General features: G+C 49.9%; 2 protein-coding genes across 4 annotated transcripts; both read right to left on the bottom strand.

The window, feature by feature from the left end:
• Nucleotides 1-3637: 3637 nt before the first annotated feature.
• On the bottom strand, nucleotides 3638-9732 carry ehd2b (EH-domain containing 2b). Its single transcript, XM_049726869.2, has 7 exons — nucleotides 9476-9732; nucleotides 8283-8514; nucleotides 7616-7792; nucleotides 6171-6268; nucleotides 5335-5747; nucleotides 5081-5245; nucleotides 3638-5007 (listed from the first exon to the last, which is right to left on the bottom strand). The coding sequence occupies exons 2-7, from the start codon at nucleotides 8501-8503 to the stop codon at nucleotides 4447-4449; spliced, it is 1635 nt and encodes a 544-aa protein (XP_049582826.1). The 5' UTR covers nucleotides 8504-8514; nucleotides 9476-9732; the 3' UTR covers nucleotides 3638-4446.
• A 144-nt stretch (nucleotides 9733-9876) lies between these two features.
• bicra (BRD4 interacting chromatin remodeling complex associated protein) lies at nucleotides 9877-20351 on the bottom strand. Of its 3 annotated transcripts, XM_049726866.1 has the most exons (15): nucleotides 20265-20351; nucleotides 19047-19092; nucleotides 18899-18944; nucleotides 18102-18167; nucleotides 15775-17877; nucleotides 15128-15280; nucleotides 14123-14725; nucleotides 13822-14044; nucleotides 13646-13743; nucleotides 13379-13513; nucleotides 13128-13174; nucleotides 12899-13047; nucleotides 12727-12821; nucleotides 12555-12660; nucleotides 9877-12357 (listed from the first exon to the last, which is right to left on the bottom strand). In XM_049726866.1, exons 2-15 carry the CDS (start codon nucleotides 19085-19087, stop codon nucleotides 10892-10894), a joined length of 5331 nt encoding a protein of 1776 aa, XP_049582823.1. In that variant the 5' UTR covers nucleotides 19088-19092; nucleotides 20265-20351; the 3' UTR covers nucleotides 9877-10891. The 3 variants fall into 3 exon arrangements, with proteins under 3 accessions (XP_049582823.1, XP_049582825.1, XP_049582824.1); XM_049726868.2 differs by lacking the exon at nucleotides 15128-15280; XM_049726867.2 differs by lacking the exon at nucleotides 18102-18167.
• Nucleotides 20352-20354: the final 3 nt, after the last annotated feature.

The following is a 20354-nucleotide window of genomic DNA, read 5'->3' as shown; positions in this document are numbered from 1 at the left end:
AACCACACACATCACACACACCCCACACACACACACCACACACACACACACACACACCACACACAAACCACACACACCACACACACACACACGCGCGCACACAGCACACACCCCACACACCCCACACACAACACACACACCACACACACACACCACACACACACCACACACACACACCACACACACCACAAACCACACACACCACACCACACACCACACACCACACACACACCACACACACACACCACACCACACCCACCACAAACCACACACACCACACACATACACACACACCACACACACACACCACACCACACAAAAACCACACAACACACACCACACACCCACACACACACACCACACCTCACCCACCACACACACACACACACACACACACACACACACACACACCACACACATCACACACCACACACACCACACACACACACAACACACACACCACACAACACCCAAACAACACCCACACAACACCCACACAACACCCACACATCACACACATCACACAAATACACACCACAAACACACCACAAACACACCACATACAGACACCACACACATCACACACCACACACATCACACACACCACACAACACCCAAACAACACCCACACAACACCCACACAACACACAACACACACATCACACACACACCACACAACACCCACACCCACCACACACATCACACACATCACACACCACACACACCACACACATCACACAAATACACACCACAAACACACCACATACACACACCACACACATCACACAAATACACACCACAAACACACCACATACACACACCACACACATCACACACCACACACATCACACACACACCACACAACACCCACACAACACACACCACACACACACACACCACACACATCACACACACAACACCCACACACATCACACATCACACACATCACACACATCACACACACACCACACAACACCACACAAACACACCACAAAACACACACACCACACACACACCACACACATCACACACCACACACATCACACCCAAACAACACCCACACAACACCCACACAACACACAAACACACACCACACACATCACACCCAAACAACACCCACACAACACCCACACAACACACACACCACACAAACACACACCACACACACTACACACATCACACCCAAACAACACCCACACAACACCCACACACACCACACACATCACACCCAAACAACACCCACACAACACCCACACACCACACACATCACACACCACACACACAACACACAAACACACACCACAAACACACCACATACACCACACACACACACACACAAACACCACAAACACACCACAAACACACACCACAAACACCACACACACACACACCACACACACACACCACAAACACCACACAAACACACCACAAAAAACACCACACACACACACACCACATCCACACAACACACACACAACACACACAAACACCACAAACCACACACACCACAAACCACACACACACCCCACACACCACACACACACAAACCACACACACCACACACACACACCACACACCACACACACACACCACACACCACACACACCACAAACCACACACACACACACCACACACACACACAAACCACACCCACACACCACACACACCACATCCACACCCCACACACACACCACACACACACACACGCGCGCACACAACACACACATACACAACACACACACAACACACACACACCACACACACACACCACACACACACGCGCGCACACAACACACACATACACAACACACACACACACCACACACACACACACACCACACACACACACTACACACACACGCGCGCACACAACACACACATACACAACACACACACAACACACACACCACACACACACCACACACACACACTACACGCACACCACACCACACACACCACACCACACCAGACCACACCACACACACACACCACACCACACCACACACACACACACACACACACACACGCGCGCACACAACACACACACACCACACACACACACACACCCCTCACCCACCACACACACACAACAAACCACACACACCACAAACCGCACACGCCACACACACATGCCACACACACACACACACACACACACACACACACACACACCACACCCACCACACACACACCACACACACACACACACCACAAACACCACACACACACACACAAACCACACACACATGCGCGCACACCACACACACACACACACCACACACACACCACACCCCTCACCCACCACACACACACCACACACACACCACACACACACACCACACACACATTCGTTGAACGATTCGTTTGAACGAATCGTTTGAGTGAACCTGATTCTAAAGATTCGTTCACCTAAAAGAACTGGAATGCACATTACTACGTCCAACTGACTGAAACGGGAAGAAAGGTATTTCACCCATTGACTCGTTCCCGAACGGGAAAGTCGGGATTCGTGCCCTCTGGAAACTGGAAATGCAATTCACGGCTCGTTCGTGAACGGAAGTTATGTCATTTTCTTCTTCGTTTTGTTGTACGGCAAGGTGGCACCAGCTTCCCAGTTTTCGTGCACATCTGTTTTGGACCGCTTTTGGTGACTTATATAACAAGCTCCAACAGGAATTTTTTACAAACTGATAAGCAGAAACCCTTATTTGAAACCCTAATCCTAGTTTGAAACCTTACTTTGAAACATTACCGCCATTTTAAAGCCATACATTGAAACCCTAACCCAAGTTTCAAACCTTAGTTTGAATACACTGTAAACCCTACTTTGAACCCGAGGTCAAAACCTGACATTGTTTTTAATAGAATAAAACCTAACTTTGAATCCCATACCGTACATAATCATGATAAGTCATCAGACCTACTGGAACTCGCAGGCCCAAAAGAGGGCCGGGAGGGAGGCATGTTGGTTTTTCTCTTAAAGGTACAGCGCGTCGACCCTGTGAAAGAAAACTTAACAGAGGCTAGGAAAAGAGATATTAATAACTCGTGGCTCGGCCCTCCGCATTCTTCACATGTGAGTCAGCTAAAGAGCCAGCGAGTCACCAAGTCGGGAGGATGGCTTCTGTTTCTCATTTGCCTCCCTTTTCCACAGAGGAGTGGAATAATCTGTCCTCCTCGGGAAAAGATGGAAAACTTTATGCACGCACACACACAGCTCCCAAGGCGTAGTGTACACAAATAGTGATGTGGATAGACTCCACTTTGTGCGGCTGATGTTGTGATTTGTGGGGGTTGGAATCAAGGCGCTATGCACACTTGGCCTGGTCGGCACCACTGAGTCACGGAGTGTTTATCAGGACGGCCTGCTAGAGAACATAACACACGATGTCAATTCCAAAGCCAAATTCTTCCCATATTAGCCCACGTAAAGATGGTTCCTGTGTAGTTTGTATGACGTGTAAGCATTTTGACATCAAACAGTCTTCAATCGTAATTTACGGTCATTTGGCTGAATTAACAAGCAGACTTGAGCTGTGGAAATATAACCAAAAGGGCGTGTTCAAAACAAAATGGCCGACATCCTGTTGAACAAAACACACTTGTAAGAGGAAAGTACAGATTAGCTAAAACGAGATACATTCAAGTAACTTTATTGCTGTATAGCCTGCCAGGCGGTGGTGCTGTGCACAGTAGTAGTAGTAGTAAATTCTCGGTCTTTGTGGACGCTTTTATCACAATCGTGTGCAGACAAGCAGCAAATGAGATACAGCCACACAACAAAACACATGAAAATAAAACAATGTAGCAAAATATATGCTAATGGAAGCCTCAAAATACACATCAGGTGAGCTAAGGAAGCAGCGTGCACGGCAAATGGCTATATTACATTACGCTTTGGAGTTAAGATAAATAAGATAGATTGTATATAGTTCACGATTTGGAAACTTTTTTTTTTTTTCAACGTAGCCAAAGTTCTTTGAAAAAACAAACAAAAACAATCCAATTTGTTGCCAGTATTGTGACGTAACTCACCGCATCCTTATAAGATATTTGTGTTTTGGAAAATAAAATCATCTTTTCAATTGAAATAAAGAGTTTTGATGTCAAACGCTTTTAGTCTTAGCAATGCGGTTAGCCACCAGGTGTGGCACTTACGTGTCTGTGAAATGAACCTTTCTTCTGATTCTTAGGCAAAGGTGCTTGTGTCTGACTAGCTAACATCCATTAGCCCGCCCACTGATAAGTTCATTCGACATCAATCTATTCATTCCCCAAGAATTGGCTCGCAAGTAGTAATTGGCGTCAAGGAAGTATTATGAAGAAACTTGTCTGAACTTTCCCCGTCAAATCTTGTCTAGCTGTCATCCATTGTCTATTTGTTGATAAGTTCATCCATCCAATACACCCAACCAATCCATGCATCCATCCATGCATGCATCCCGCTCAGGCATCAGAGCCTTTCTGCCTGCGCTTGGAAGGCGGCACCAGACGGTTGGGCAACTCCGGCGGGAGACCGTGGCCCTCCAGCTTGACTTCGATCAGGTGGCTGGCCAGGGCAAACTCCTCTTCGTCCAGCATGCCGTCCCGGTCCACGTCGGACAGCTTCCAGATGCGACCCAGCACGGAGTTGGGTAGACGGGAGCTGACCATCCAGTTCTTAGCCTTAGTGCCGCTCAGCTTGCCCTCGTTGGGCGCCAGGTTGTAGAAGATCTCGTCGTATTTGGGCTTGTCCTTGGTCACCACCCACCTGTCGGGCTCGTCCTCGCAGCCCTCGCCTAGCTCCTCGTCCTCGTCGCCGTAGGGATCGCCCTCGCCGAAGGGTCCGGCTCGGGTGCCCAGGAAGGCACCTCCCTGCACGCCGGGCTGCTCGCCGGCCTCCAGCTCCTCCTGGCGCAGAAGCGGCATCAGTTTGGCGATGTCCACCGACAGCAGCTCGTCCAAGGCCGCCATCAGGTTGGGCTTCAGGGTTTTGAACTTGGTGAAGTCGTGGACCATCAGTTGCTCCTGACAACCACAATGAAGAAAAGATCATTTTCATATCCATCCATCCATCCATCCGTCCGTCCATCCATCCCACCTGCATCTTGGCACAGTCGGGGAAGTCTCCGGCGGAGATGTTGTGCTGCAGTTGTATCTTGGAGAAGATGACGGGCAGCTGGTAGATGAGGTTCTTCTTCTTGTTGTCCTTCCTGAACACTGACGGCATCTCCTGCTTCAAGTAGCTGATGATGTGAGCGTGCACCTGAACATGAAACACGCAGTTATTTTCTCACCATCCGTCACGTGTTTTTAACTAAATCAGGCGAGATCCTGTGAATTCCATAGACTCACCCGGACCAGGCGTGCCCTCTTCACCAGGTCGTTGAGCTTGCGTAGAGCGGCATTGCGAGGAAGGTTCTGGATGTCTGCGAACAGATCCTCCTCCTCCAATTCGAACAGCTTGCGGTTGTCTGACACCATGAGCGGCTCGGACCAGAAGGATCCGATGTAGACCCTCAGAACCTCAGGGGTGCCGAACACCTTGCCCAGGGACCACATGAGGGCGCCGTAGACTCTCATGAGTTGCTGGGTGCCCACCATGTCGGCCTTGTTGAGGACCACCCGCAGCTTATCCTCGTTGCCCTTGAGCGCGCCGATGGCCTCCGAGAACTCGTCCGAGATCTCCAGCTTGTGGGCGTCAAAAAGCAGGATGATGAGGTCCACGCGCTCGGCGAACCAGCGCAGCACGGCGGGGAAGTCGTAGCCTGTGGGCAAGGACAGACAGGTTCACCAATATATATAAAATACAATATAGGTCATGTAATTTGATATGTACAACTACATTGCAGCCCAAAAGAACGAATAATGATTTATGTTTGACTTTAGTTTACTTGACAAAGAGTCAAAGTCATGTAATGCTCTTGATGAAAACCATTTTTGGTTATGCCACCAGATGGAACATTTGACTCACGCATACTGCCACTCACTATGTGGAAACAAGATGATGTCATATTTTTGGACCAAAGGCGCGTGTGCCAATGTGTGGAGGGAGTAATGATGTGCATGTGCGACTTTTTGCAATGGTTTCTCAACAGCTCAACGTGTTACTTTTTGCACTCGTTTCTTAACACATTTTTACTCATTTTAAAAGACGCACCCATCCCATCCTTGAATTCCACATTTCTCACCTCGGCTCACTCTCTGTTTGGCTCCTGAGAGGATTCCGGGCGTGTCGATGATGCTGATGCTCTCCAGCACCTGGTTAGACATCTGGGCGCATTGGAACCTGCAACACAACAGAAATGCACATCAGGTAAAAAAAATAAAAAATAAAAAAAAAGGAAGGGGGAGGGCAGTGACGATACCAGGTATCGATATTGAAACGATATCAGGCTGATTTCAAGGTATCGAGTGTTTGTGGAGACTGCCTATATCAGACACCGATACTTAAGTCAAAAGTTGTGAGTTAGCTGGCTAGCTAGATTTTTGCAAGTTGCAATGTGGCCCGACCCCGCCTGAGCTCAACCCACGACGGACGGGCTGAGACTGGAATGGAAAACGCCTGCTCCATTGTGTAAGGGAGCGCTCATGGCTTCCCACTTCCTGAATGGAAAAAAGCCATCGCCGCTGCCAGAATCAAACAATAAGGCTCGCTAATGATGTCGCGCCTCTGGAACAACAACAACGACACTTCCCGTGGCCCGCCAACTTAACGAGCGCCCCGCTTCCCGACCCTCGCCCGGATGGGAAGACAAACAAAGAACAACATCGGTGCGGGAGTTCTGGGATTTCTTCGACGCATAACTTGCAGCTGGTATTTGTGCTTGTTAAGAACGTAAACTAAAAAAAATGTCTTGGCTTGCACGTGACTCAAGTGTGTTATTGTTTTTACATCAACATTAATAGTCATTCACTTCCTGCTTTTTTACACTTAGTTGAAAATGGGGAAACCGCTGAGTCGTGCGAAATATCAAAGAGGTGAAAGGGCGTGATTGTTTTTGCTTGGCAATATTAACCGGGATTGGCTTCATGTCAAAATCAAGCGAACAAAAAATCGCCCACGTCCTTGAATGAATTCAATGAAAGCGTTTATGATAGCGACCCTCTGAGATTAACGAGCACGGCACTTTCCAATCAAAGACAGGATGTCAAAGACAAACACGAAAGTGGGAGTCCCGGGATTTCTTTGGCCGTCTTCCTGTGACGTCAGCGAGTGAAAAGAAAAAACAACGAGGATTTCTGCTTCGGGTTCTCGGAGACTCACAAATCTGTCACCGGGCTTGTTTGTCCTGACCTCACCGCCCTCCTCCCTTCTGACCTTATCGGCCTCTCATCTTCGGCCTTCGTTTGCATGTGACTCGAGAAGTGCATTGCCTCCACTCCAGAAAAATAAATGTTGTTCATTACTTGAGCGTTTGACACCCGGACGTACGTATGAGGTCATGGTGAAAAGATTTAAACAAATAAACTTTGCCTTGCCGACAACCATTACACTTCCCCTCCATGCTTTCATCACACTCCCTCTTGACAATGTTCCCTTTCTCCTCTTTTCGGCAAATAAGGCAAGGAGGCGGAGCCAAGATTCCAAAGGCCTTACAACATACGCACTCGCCGCCGTCCACGTGAGGCTCACCTGTTGAGGAAGGTGTTGCCGAAAGGGTTGAGCTTGCGGAAGGGCTTGTTGGGGTCCACGATGAGGGCGTTGCCGGGAATGACACCCTCCACGTCGCCGTGCATGATGGCGGTGAAGCAGTCGGTGGTGGGTTCAGGCCCTACGCGGCTGCCGGGAATCTCCTGCTCCAGCAGGTACCTGTCAAGCACATTTGGGTTATGTAAATAAATGTGGTAATATAATTAAAAACGATTAATCGGCCAGCTGATTTAATCGGCAGAAATGAGCTCTGTTGAGCAAAAATGAGCAATTTTTCTTTTTTAAAATGAGCAAAAAGATTTTAAAAAATAAAAATCCAAATATTGCAAAACTATAAGATATTCTACCTATAATTCATATCGTTATTTATAAAAAAAATTTTTTTTTAAAAACGACAGCTAAAAAGAATTATGGGTAAAAATCATGGGTTGGCTTCTAATAAAACAAATACGCAAAATTAAATAAATATTGAAAAAAGTTTACGAATAGGTGAATCTGCGGGTGCAGAACTAATTTAATTGGCATATCACGAAAAATTATTTAATTGTCACTGTGTATCATTGGAAAAGATGATTAATGAAAAAACAAAGGAACCTAATTTGTAGTCCAGTAAACAGATTTTTGGCCCAGGGAAGTGAAAGTGGCTTACTTGATGAAGGTGGTCTTGCCAGTGGAGTACTGGCCCACCACCAGCACCATGGGCTTGTTGTCAAAATCGGCATCCTCCAGGCTGAGTGAGTGGAAGTCGTGGAAGCCGTAGTACTGCTCCAGCGGCAGCAGCTTCTTCCGGTACAGCGACTTGAGTCCCTCGGTCACCGTGCGGATCACCTCCGGTGCCTTCTTCACATTCTTACGCCCCCAGCGCGACATCTCGACGGGATCTTGAGCGGGAAAAAGGACACTTTGGAGTAATCACTTTTTAGCTTCAATCATTTTCAAAAGAAGAATAAATGAAAAAGAGTAAAAGGAAATATATATATATATATCTACTTGAAGATAACATTTGAAGACTGACGCGCCTGAGACAGGCAGCTGCTTATTAAGGAGTGCTGCACCTCGAGTGCAGATGTGGAATTTTTTTTTTTGAGCCCTCCAGGAGGTTGCCTAACATTGTCAGTGCATGCCTGGAAAAAGCTGGTGCTCCAAGCTGGAATCCTTTCAAACCCAGCCCATGACTCCCGTGCAAAAGTGAGTAAGACATTCCTTTTCGGCCCCTTCTGCTTTTTTTTTTTTTTGCCTCACAGCGTCCACTCTGTTCATGTAAGGGAGGGGGGGGGGGGGTGCAAGTTCCATTTGGGAATCCTCATTTTGACTGAAAAGGCGCTAAGTAGAGTGGCGGTGGCTGATTTTTCCATTTTTGGAGCCATTGGTCGGGTAGAGGGGGAGGAAAAAAATGCAATCCAAACATGTCACAAGGTCCGTGCAAGAAAATAAAGTTGGTGTTGAAATGGCTAAAGCAGGAGACTTGTGGGAACGTTTTAAGGCTGGGCAATTCACTCGTGGCAGTTAAAAAAAGCTTAATTCTGTAATACTTTTACATACCACTAGAGGGGGGCACCCTATTAATATTTACAAGTACAAAGTAACATTATTATTTTTTTTAATGACAGTGAAGCAAGACTTACAATTTACCCAAAACGTTTACACGGCAGGTAATCTTTTCGTTACTGTCGTATATGAAACACAACTAGTATGACATTTTTCGAAAAAAAAACAACATTTGTAAAACTGACTTTTAAGCCCAATTGTGCGTTTCGTCATACTTTAAAAGCTTCATGCATTCATTTATATTAAATTAAAAAAAAAGGGGGTAAGGATTTCAAAGTATGTGAAAGCACTTACATGTATGGGTGTACCCCTGGTAGAAGAAAACAGGCCGTAGGTGGAGGTAAAAGGTTGCTTGCTTCTCCTGCAAGGTTTGATGTCGTTGTCAGCTTTTCTTTTTTCTCTCTCTTCCTCGCTCCTACTTGGATGCTCCTCCTCCTCCTCCTCCTCCCATTTTCTGCATGTAAGCGGGGATGCCTGGCAACGCTGTGGGCAGCACAAAACACTCCGACAGAGGGCGGAGAGTATGATTAAAGTATTTGGGCGGAGCGGAACAGCCTTTTTATCTTTTGATGAACTGACACGAGGACTTCACATGACATCTTGCTACTTGTGATACAAAACTATTTAGTCTGACCATGAAATGCCTTACCGTCATTTCCCGAAACATTTAATGCCTCCACAAACAAGGAACATGATTAATAAAAGAAGCAAGGTTTAATTTACAGTTTTAGTAAATGTACATTTCTTTTTAAAAAGTATCCTTATACACAATAAATACAATACAAAATTAATCTGTAATACTATACTTCAAATTCTCTTGCGGTCTTTTTTGTACATTATTATTGTTCTGTTTTTCCCCTCTCCGCCTCCCCGCCGTTTCCGTACGTTTGTGCTGTGTTTCAGTTGGATTTGTCCAGCGGGCTTACACTTAAAAACACAAAACAAAAGAAACACAGGGAAGGATGGGACAGAGGTGAAAGTTGAGGGATGGCCTGCCCCCTGCTGACCGAAAGAAATCAGAGCCTCATGACTTTAGAGGTCAAACAAGGTCAGAAACTAAGTAAAAAAAATAAATAAATAAGGATTGGTACTAGAATGTTTTTATAACCACGATTGTAGGCCTTGAACCTTTTTGTCATCATTCGGCTTGTGCTATGTGCTCGTCACGCAATCGAATGTGCGCTTTGGGTTGTTTAATCTTTCTGGCCTTTTTGCGCAACTTGCGCCTTATTGCAAGAGACACAGGGAGGGAGGCATGCGAGTGGATGTTTGTGGGGAATTTTCAAGGCTCAATTATGGTGTAAATTTTGCCGTTTAGCTTGCTGCTACATACCTTGGAGCGACATACATTCATCATCCTCTTCAACATTGACCTTGCCGTTCCAAGGTATACATATTAACACTTTTCATAAAAGTTGCAGATTGTTATTGTGCCGTGAGAGTTTTGCCTCGTAAAGTATGTGCCTTGGCTCAATGAAAGTTGGGAAACACTGACAAGAGGGGAATGTGGGGGGCGGGAGTTCAGGGGAGGGAGGGGCATGAGCATGTGACAACACAAGAAGAAGCCCAGACAGGACAAGACCACAAAAACGTGACTCGAGGATACTGCGGACAAACTTGGCAGAGTCTTCAAGACTTGCTTCCTATTTTCCAGGGCGCCACCCGGCCCCCTTCAGTCCATGCGGGCGGGGCCGGGGGGCGGGGGGGCCGTTATCTGCTCTGAGTCTGCGGCACCAGGCTGCCATTGTGGCCGCGGCCGCCGACCTGAGGATGCTGGGCCAGGGAGGACGAGGCGGAGGAAGACGAGGGGGGCACCGAGGGTCTGTGCGGGGGGGCCGAGCGTGAATGCGTCCGGCCGTTGCCCCCCTTGCGGTGGTGGTGCCCCCGTAGCGTGGGCTCCTGCTGTAGGTTGAGGATGCTGTCGATGGCGCATTGCAAATGTTCGTTGAGGGAGTCGTCGGGGGGGCTGCCGCTGGAGAAGCTGGCGTTGTCCATGTCGGGCGAATCCGACTTACTGCGCTTGGCGGGGAGCGAAGGGAACTCCGGCGAAGGGGGCCCCGGCGCGTGCTGGTCCATCCTAAAAGTCCCCGCTTGTCTCTGTTTGGTTTTCCCACCGGTCCGCTTGTATTTGGGGAAGTCGGCGTCCTGCTCCGAGCGATCCTCCCCGATCCCTTTCACCCCCTTGACGGCGTGGTTGAACACGTCGGCCACGTGGTCCAAGCCCGAGTCGGGGTCCTGACCTCGTTTCTCCACCTTCACGCTGGCTATGACTGTCCTCTCGTGGGTGGGGGTGGGGTAGGGCGCCGAGTCGTCGTCCCCGCCGCCGCCCGGGACGCCTGGCCGAACCCGAGGGCTGACGTTTTCCCGGTAAGTCTTTCGGAGGGGGAGGCGGCAGGTGGTTTGCGAGGGCGCGGGGGTGGCGGAGGCCGGGTTATGGTGCTCCAGGGTGCCGTTCATTTGCACAGAGGACGAGCTCTGGGATGGGTTGGACTGTGTGGTCGTCGTGGTGACCGACACGGGCGACTGGGTCCTGATGACCCCAGCGGGCGTGGGAGTGGACGGGGGTTGGGATTTGGGAGTGTTGGGCTGAGACGTGTGCACTGGGTCTAAGGCTGTGTTGTGGACCACCTTACCGAAGCCCGTTTGGTCCTGCTTGATCTTCAGCTTCAAGCCGATCCTTCTCCGAGCCTCGTAGGTTTTGATGGGTGGCTTGCTGGTCCTCTGCGGGAGCGCGTCGTCGTCATCGTCGTCCATTTTAGAGTTGGAGGAGGAGGAAAAGAACGACGACGACGACGCAGGGGTACGCGATAAGTAAGGGCTCTGGCTTGTCGGTTCAGACCCACTCGGAGGAGGGGCGCAGCTACTGGACCACGACACCGAGGCCCCTCCCCCACCCTGCTTTATGACCAATTTTGTCGGAGGGAAGGAGGCGGTAGGGGGGCCAGCGACAGGAGTGGGAGTCGGCGCTGGAGACACGCTCGGGGCGGGAGGGGGTTTCGGTGGGACGTGGGAAGCTACAGCCGGAATGGGAGGTGCGGGTTCCGGCGGCGGCGGGGGTGGCTGGGCAGCGGCGGCCACGGTGACACCAGTGACGTTGGAGGTGGGCTCGGCCGGAGGGGACTTGTGTTGGGACGCAGCTAAACTCTCCAACAGACGAGCATTAGCCACAAACTCCTCTGCAATCACACACAATCAACTTCAGTTAGCACAGAATTTCAAGTAAGCCGGACGCATATTCTCAGGACAAAACTAAATGATGCTCGTGAAAAAAAAAAAAATCATGATAAAATATTGGTAGGTTTTTTTTAAGGGTTCACTTGGTGTTAAAAGTTTTAAAACCACCGAGCATTTTTTTCCGATGGTCAACGCCTACCTGGTCTCTCCTTGGCCAAAATCCGGTCCTGGCTCAAGGCCAGCTTTTCCTCCTGGATGAACATGCGGTCGATCATCACCATCTCTGCCGAGGGGCCAAGTCTCTGCTGCAATTCAAACGTCAGTTCAGTTTCCGGGCGGGGGTGTTTTCGGGACTCACCGGCTTGACTCACCTTTGACTCGGAAAAGAGCAGGTATCGATATTTATCAAGCATGGCTTGCGTTCTCTTCAGCAGCTGGGAGGAGACGCTCTCAAATTCATCATCCACTGTGGACAACAAAACGATCACATCCGTTTTGTGACTCAGCTTTTCTGATGAATTGAGTCTGAAAATCTTTGAGTACCTTTCTGATAATCTTGAGAGGAAATGGCAGTTCCCTGGTAGAGATGGTAAGGCAGCAGTCGGTTTAGCGTGTCCCCGAAGGAGACGAAGGGAGCGCTGTAATTTGGGTGAAGCACCAAGCCTTGATGTTTCCTCAGCTGCTCCAGCAACCTGAAAAAAAAACGTCAACATGTTGAGCGCAAGGAGAATTGAGAGGAAAAATGTTATCGGCGCGAGTGTCACCAACCAACCTGGCTTCTTTGCTTGGCTCTGCAGTGAAAGGCATCTTTGCTGTTGTCTGCAATGTGACATAAAAAATAATATCATTTTAATTAATTTAATATATATTTAATATTATAATATTTTAATATAATTTATATTAAATTAATTGAATTAATTTTACCGCAGCTGTAATGCTGACAAAATTCAGATTTGTCTGCAATGTGTGCTAGTATCAAACAATTCTACAAGATTCTATCAAAATACAGATTTTGAAGCTTACTTGAGGTTGTAGAAGAGCTGGAGGTTGTGGAGCAGGCATTTGGGTGACATTGGTACCTAACACGTGGATCTGCATGCCACCTTTACCAAGAGTCATTCCTCCACCCGAGCTGATCACTCCAGGCTTTGGCTGAATCTGTGGAATAAAAAAATAAAAGGAAAATAAATTCTGTGATATAGCATGGAAATTTGTAAAATAATAAAAAAAAAATATGTCAGATTTTGTGTGCGTATATAAATATATAAAAATTAAAAAAAAACAGCTGACCTGTGCGGGCTGTGTAAGGCTCACAGGAGCGATACTCTGATTCACCTTGGCTCCAGCTGGTCCCGGGACTCCTGAGACTACCTGTAAGTCACTTGAGGCTGCAAACAAGACAAGCGAGACTTTCATTAAGGCGAAACGCTACGGTCTGGCATGGCGAGGGCGTGACAGAGGCTTACCTGTAGCGGGACTTGTAATGAGCACAGAGGTGGGCTGCAGCACCGAGGACAGCTGAGCAGGTGTGGCTGCACTGGCCGACGAGGCGATCGCCGCTTTATCCACAGGCACGTCTTGCTGCAAGCTGAACTGGCTGCTGGCTGGAGGAAGAGCCTGAGCCTGGGCTTGAGCTTGCACTTGAGCCTGAGCCGGCTGCTTGACCTGCAGCAGGATGCTTTGCTGGATCTGGAAGCACGCAAAGACAGCAGAAGAGTGTGAGCCAAATTTGTCTGGAAGGTAGGAACTTGGAAGATCAGCACATACCTGGTGGAGCTTATCCAGCAGCTGCTTCTGCTGCAGCGAGGGCTGGCTGATGGCCGACAGCGTCTGGATTTGCGATCCCAACAGCGCCAGGTGCTGCTGCTGATCCGCCGTCAAGCTGTGGACGGGGACTTGGGCTTTTAATACGGCCGGTGGCGCCGCGCCGGCGGGAGGGGCGGCGAAAGAGTGCGCCAGCTGGGGCTTGGGCGACTGCGACATGGGGGGCTGCTCCTGTTGGTGGTAAGGTGCTGGCTGGGAGGCGGGCCGCGGCTGAGGGAGGAGCTGGACTTGGATCTGGGTCGGTTGCGGCTGGGCCACCTGAGGCTGCGAGGGGGCCTCGGCGACTTGGTTGTGGACGATGAAGAGGGGCGGCGGGTGTGACGAGGGCGTGCAGGAGCGGGAGGGCGTTTGCGACGCCGGCTGGGGCTGCGAGGGAGGACGCGACTGCTGGTGGTGCGGCGATTGGATGTGTTGGCTGAGAGTCAGCGGCGACTGCGAGGGCTGCGGGCTGTCGGCCACAGGGGGCGCCGTGGCGTGACCGCTCAAGGCTGGCGAGGGGGACATACTCTGGATCTTTAAGGGCTGCTGATGTCCACTGGAGGGTACCTGCCGAGGTGACGTATGAAAAGTTAACATGCAATTTGGAGCGAACAAAAATGAACAAATTGTGTCAAAAGCTGAAGCTGAACTGAAATGAAGAATGCAGAATGAATTGAACTGTTGAACGCAAAACGCGGGATTTGCTTCAATCAGTCAAGAAATCTGGAAAGGGCTAAACAATTTAAAAATTGTCTCTTGATTTGATTGTGAGTGAGGTAGTATATACACACACAAACACACAAGCTGCAAGCACGTTAGCTATTTGCGCACCACAGTACAGCGACATGGAAGCAAGCCTACAAATAGCACGGCAGCGAGTGGGGTGGGGGGGGCCAACGTCTAAGGGCTGTGGCGGCAGCAGCAAGTGGACGGGGGGGCGGGGGCGCTTGACATAGAGGGCATGTCTACCTGCTTTAACACTGGGGGGCTGCGACCCACCAACGAATCACTTAATTGGCTGTCACGGACAGTGTGGGCCGGAGCTGTGACGCCGAGGCCGCTGACGATTACGGACGCAGGGACCCCCACCGAGGGGGTCGATTCGCCCTCTCTGTTCTCCGGCTAATAGTTTACCGTTCCCGGGGTGATGGAAGAGAGAGGGAATGACAGGGGGGGGAAGTTGGATGAGAAGCAGAATGGTGAGCCAGAAAGGTCAGACCAGGGCTGTGTTTGGAATCTTTCACTTAATCATGACTCCCTAAATCACAATCTAAGAATTGTTAGATAAGAAAATGAAAAATAAGTTTCAGAAAATACTCCACCGCGCCGTTATGGAATTACATCGTCGCTTTTGCATAATTAAAATGCACAGGATCAACATCAGCTGCTTTACCTTCCCCCCCAAAATATTGACGTTAACCTTTTCTAGCAACCATCTGTTTTTTCAAGAGGATTGAGGACACCATATGAGGGATGGCGCACTTCATATCCGAAGAGCGCTGCAAAAATTGCAAAATGGCCATGCGGAATCGGGAGTGATTCCCAACACAGCCCACTCGGTGACAATGTTAATGAATGTTTTTCAGGACGAGGCGAGTCGAGAGGAAAACACTGACCTGCTGAAGGAACATCTGCAGAGACTCCTGGCTCAGGATCATGCTGGAGCCCTGGTTGGTGAACAAAAGCCTCCCCGGGCTGTGCTGAGCCTGGTGCGAGACCAGCCCGACCGCGGTCACTGGCGAAGACAGGGACATGGACGGAGCGGAGGACGATACGGCGGTGATTGCGGGAGGAGCTTGCTGCATGGAGAGGATAGAGGCCTGCTGGGCGGCCTGGTCGGTGGCGCTCCCCAGAACTGCGATGCACTCTGACGGCTGCCCTTGCGTGATGGTGGCCGCCATGGTGGCCGCTCCGCTTACGCTACTGGTGCTACTACAACTGCTGCTGCTGGGGACTCCACCTGGCTGGGCTTGCAGAGCCGGCTGAAGGCTGACCGCCGGGCTCAAGCCCTCCACCTGACCGAGCATGGTCAGGGAGTTCTGGATAGGCATGCCCTGGATGACCGTTGGACCGTGTCCCGAGACGGTGTGGGTCTGCGTCTGGGCCTGCGTCTGAGCCAACGAGACGGGCATCTGAAACAGGGTGGGCGTGCCCATCTGACCAGACTGAAGCTGAATGGGTCCGGATAGAATGTGGGCTGCCCCGGGATGTCCCTGGGAAGTCAAAACTTGACCCAAGTTGATGTTCTGGTTGGCTGTTAAAATCTGGTTGGCAATGAGCTGGCCACCAGGGCCCTGACTGGTTATGATGTGGCCCCCGGGGTGCTGGGTCAGGATCTGCCCGCCCGCTTGCAACTGTGGCAGGAGGAACTGATGATTCTGACCTTGCAGAACCGTCTGGGAGGGAATAACGATGCTGCCCGATTGGTTTAACAAGTGTACGCTGAGCGGTTTGCCGGCTGCTTGCGTCGCCTGTTGCTTGAACAAGGTTTGCTGGAACTGCGAGCCTTGCGTGGCGGCTTGGGTGCTAAGTACGACATTTGAGCCTGGTTTTCCAGTCAGAAACGTTACATTCTGAGCTGCCGAAACAGGAATTTGTTGCAGCCCGAGGGCCTTGGTGGTGTCGTTCTGCAGGTTTTGGGACGTCGGCTGCTGCTGCTGTTGCTGCTGCAGCTGTTGTTGTTGCTGCGGCTTGAAAAGTTTTGTTTGGAGGGCTCCTCCTTGAGGAGGTTTAGGCTGAATGGGAGTCGGTGTGCGCTGGATAATCACGTTGTGCATGATTTGGCCTTGAGTTTGAGATTGGGGCGGCATTCCTGAACTGAGGGATGTACTTCCAAAGCCCAGAAGTCCAGCAGGTGCGGTCATGGTGCCGCTACTGGTACTGTTTGTACTGCTAACAACCGTCGGCGGTCCATTTAAAGATGGCGAGCCCAACGTGGTTTTGTTGCTTTGGATGAGAAGTCCACCTCCCGATGCCCCGAGCCCAGTCTGAGTCGTCGCCCCTGAAACCTCCGGCCCGGACTGGTGCAGCTGGTAGCTTCCCATCGCTTTGGCCAGAATGGGCTGCCCGGACTGATTGATAGTCATGACGGTGGGTTGACCCACAACCTGAATCTGTCCAATCCCCAAATGTCCAGACTGGCTCCCGTTCGGGAGAGTTTGAAGACTCGAAATAGACTGAAGCGTCACGTTCCCGAGGCCCACGGGCTGCATGAAGGGCTGAACGCTGATAGCCTTGTTCATAACCTGCGGTTGGAGCTGAAGACCTTGCTGAGCCAGCACAGAGCCCAGCATGTCAGCGGTGGCGTTCGGGGGAGTGGGCGTGGCACTTTGGGCCGAGCCAGGGAATATGGCCGTCGCCGCCGCCCCCCCGACGCTGATGCCTACGCCGACGGTCGCGCCCGCCGCTCCAGGGAGGCCGGCGTCGGGCAGCGTCTGAACCACCTGCGGAAGAGCGGAAATGCCAAACGATTCCAGGTCCAGCTCCGCATTGGCTTCTTGTAAACTCTGCTCGGTGATGTTAGCTTCGGCCAAGCTCTGCTGCAGGATGTCGCAGGGCTCGTGGTTGGTCCCGATGCCGTTGCTCCCGCCTTCCCCGTCGGGGGATCCGCCCAGGATGTCGTCATCCTCCAGGAAGTCCAAGTCAACGCTGACTCTGGGCAGCCCCGTGGCCTCATTGGCCGAGAGCTGAACTGTAGGCTGGACCTCTGGAACGTGGCCCTTAAATCGAACAGTAAACAAGAGCAAAATGGAATTTAGGGGTGAGACTGGACACTGAGCCCAACATATTTGGCAGAGACATACATTAATATACATACTGTCAGACGTCAATACCCACAAACAAGAAAATAAAACCTTCTAGGTGGGTTAGTGGAGGGGGGAGGGGTCGGTGCATGCGCTGCTACACAGATAAGGTGGAAGGGGATTGGGGGAATTTTACTCACCCCGGTGGCGGAGAAGAACGAGCTGGCGGGATCACCCGAACCATCCAAAAGGTCGTCAGTGTCCAACTACAGACACGCGCACCCGGGATGGGACAGACAGAACCCCCACGGCCCCCCAAAACCAGCAGGCAAAAGCCACCAGGACAGGGAAACGGAACAGGAGAGGAGGAGGAGAGGAGGTGGTGGTGGGGAGGCGGTGGAGAGGAAGAGGACAGAACATAGAAAAGAGAACCAAGATTGTAAGGAACCAGCCAAAAGTTGAGGGAAAGACAGGCACATCCACAGGGTTTGGCAGACTTGGGAAGCGTTAGTTTCTCTTTTTTTTTTTTTTTTTTTGGGTGAGTAAAAAGAGAAAGGACAGGCTGAACCTACTAACAGTGCATTCAAAAAGCAAACGCAGCCAAAACAGTGGGAGGGAAAAAGAGTAAGCAAAAAAAGGACGCGACGCTGGAAGGCGCACCAATCGATAGCCTGCTACTCGCAGATTCATAGTTTAACATTTGAAACGATGGGTGGCCATACAAAGCCGGCAAACACGCAAACGTTTATATTTGTATCAATGGTAGTGAGACCCAATCATTGCACTGGTTACGTTCCAGATCTACTCGCTAAGTCCATAAAATACAGAGACTATATAAAACCCCTCTAAATACATATAAACTCGTGAAAACAATTTTATAGAGATTGTAAACATATTAGAACACAAAAAAAAAAAAAAAAATCCAGCAATTGTCTCACGACTAACTACCAGCACCGTCATCATCCAATAAAAAGCCATCACCACTTGATCTACTTACATGGGTCTCAGATCCATGAAGAAAGTCATTGAGAGCTTCCGGGTCACTGCCGGTATAAACAAAAGTGACATTCACAACAATGCATGACGAAAGCAAAAAAACATGAGACGCACAATCGTAATGTCGCATCTTATTTGAGACAACTTACCAAATCACATCGAGAAGGCACCTGCCGTCTTCATCATCCATGACAACTGTTTAGGATGACATGAAATGGCATCAAATAAACACACCAAGAAATTAGCTCAACTGTTCCATAACATGCAAGAACAAGACTGTGATAAGAGTTTTTCAAGACTGTGGTAATAAAAAAAAAAAAAAAAGAATGAAGTTATATTTTTTTAGCAAGAGAGTATTGCAACTAAATTAAAGTTCAGAAACTGGGAAACTCAGATGAACGCAAAAGGTCACCAGATATATTGTTTTAAGATGATGACATTGGACATTTGGTGAAAAATAAAATCGTTTCGTGTGATTTAAAGACAAAACAGCTTCATCGTGTAATAATTTGACAAATTGAAAAGGCGCGGGTTCCACATAACCTGAGCAGCTTTGCTTGCGGTCTCTTGCAATCTTTCCCCCGGACGATCCCAGCATATGCACACAAATACACTATCCACACGGTACACACAGAACCCAAATGTACCAAGACCACACTCACACACTTTCCTTCTCTGCAAAAGACAGCGGATACTTGCCATTTAGCGGCGCCACTGCGCAGGATATGAATGGGAGACGCTGCGGGCTAAATGCTAACGAGTCTACCAACAAGATCTACGCCTGCGTAATAACACTTATCCCGTCACGTTCCGATTACGATAACAACCCCAAAACCAGCACAAGGTGTTCATGTGACGAAAAAGACGGCCAGCCTGCAGCTGTAATACCCGCAATTTGTCATATCGCCCGGGCTCCGTTTGGCTAGCCTTAGCTTGTTAGCCTACTAGCCACAGCTAGGCTACCAACAATATTCGGACGTGTATCGCTAGCTCGACAGCCTTTGACATTCAAAACAAACCGCCAGTAGAGGCGGTTTAAACGCCCGGGCTTGCACGTCCACACTCGGCCCGAGACGCTGCTCGTAGCTGGGACGTGGAAGATGGCAAACCCGCCGAGAGACAACATATGTCTCCTGGCGAGCAAAAAAATATGAGTTAATGTTGGAATAATCTTGGATGGAGGGGGGTATGCTTGGGAATTCGCAGGGAAAAAGGAGCCCCCCGTTTTTGGCGGGCCGTGCAGCAGTATGGCGAGTCGACGTCACCCGCCGTGCACTAAGCTGTAGCACACGCGGTGCGTGAATAAATGCAGCTTTGTTGCAGTTATTGCGATTAATAGAGAAATTGCTACATTGTAACAAACTCACCCGAGACGATAGAGGTGCAGGCAGCGCGGGGTCTCCAGGACAGCCTCGCACGGGCTGCTGCACAGGACCCAACTACGGGCAAGGAACCTA

This window comes from Syngnathus scovelli, chromosome 7 (genome assembly GCF_024217435.2).
Source record: "Syngnathus scovelli strain Florida chromosome 7, RoL_Ssco_1.2, whole genome shotgun sequence".
NCBI classification, from domain to species: domain Eukaryota; kingdom Metazoa; phylum Chordata; class Actinopteri; order Syngnathiformes; family Syngnathidae; genus Syngnathus; species Syngnathus scovelli.
The sequence above is the reverse complement of the archived record's forward strand: the minus strand, read 5'-3'. Positions and strand labels throughout refer to the sequence as shown.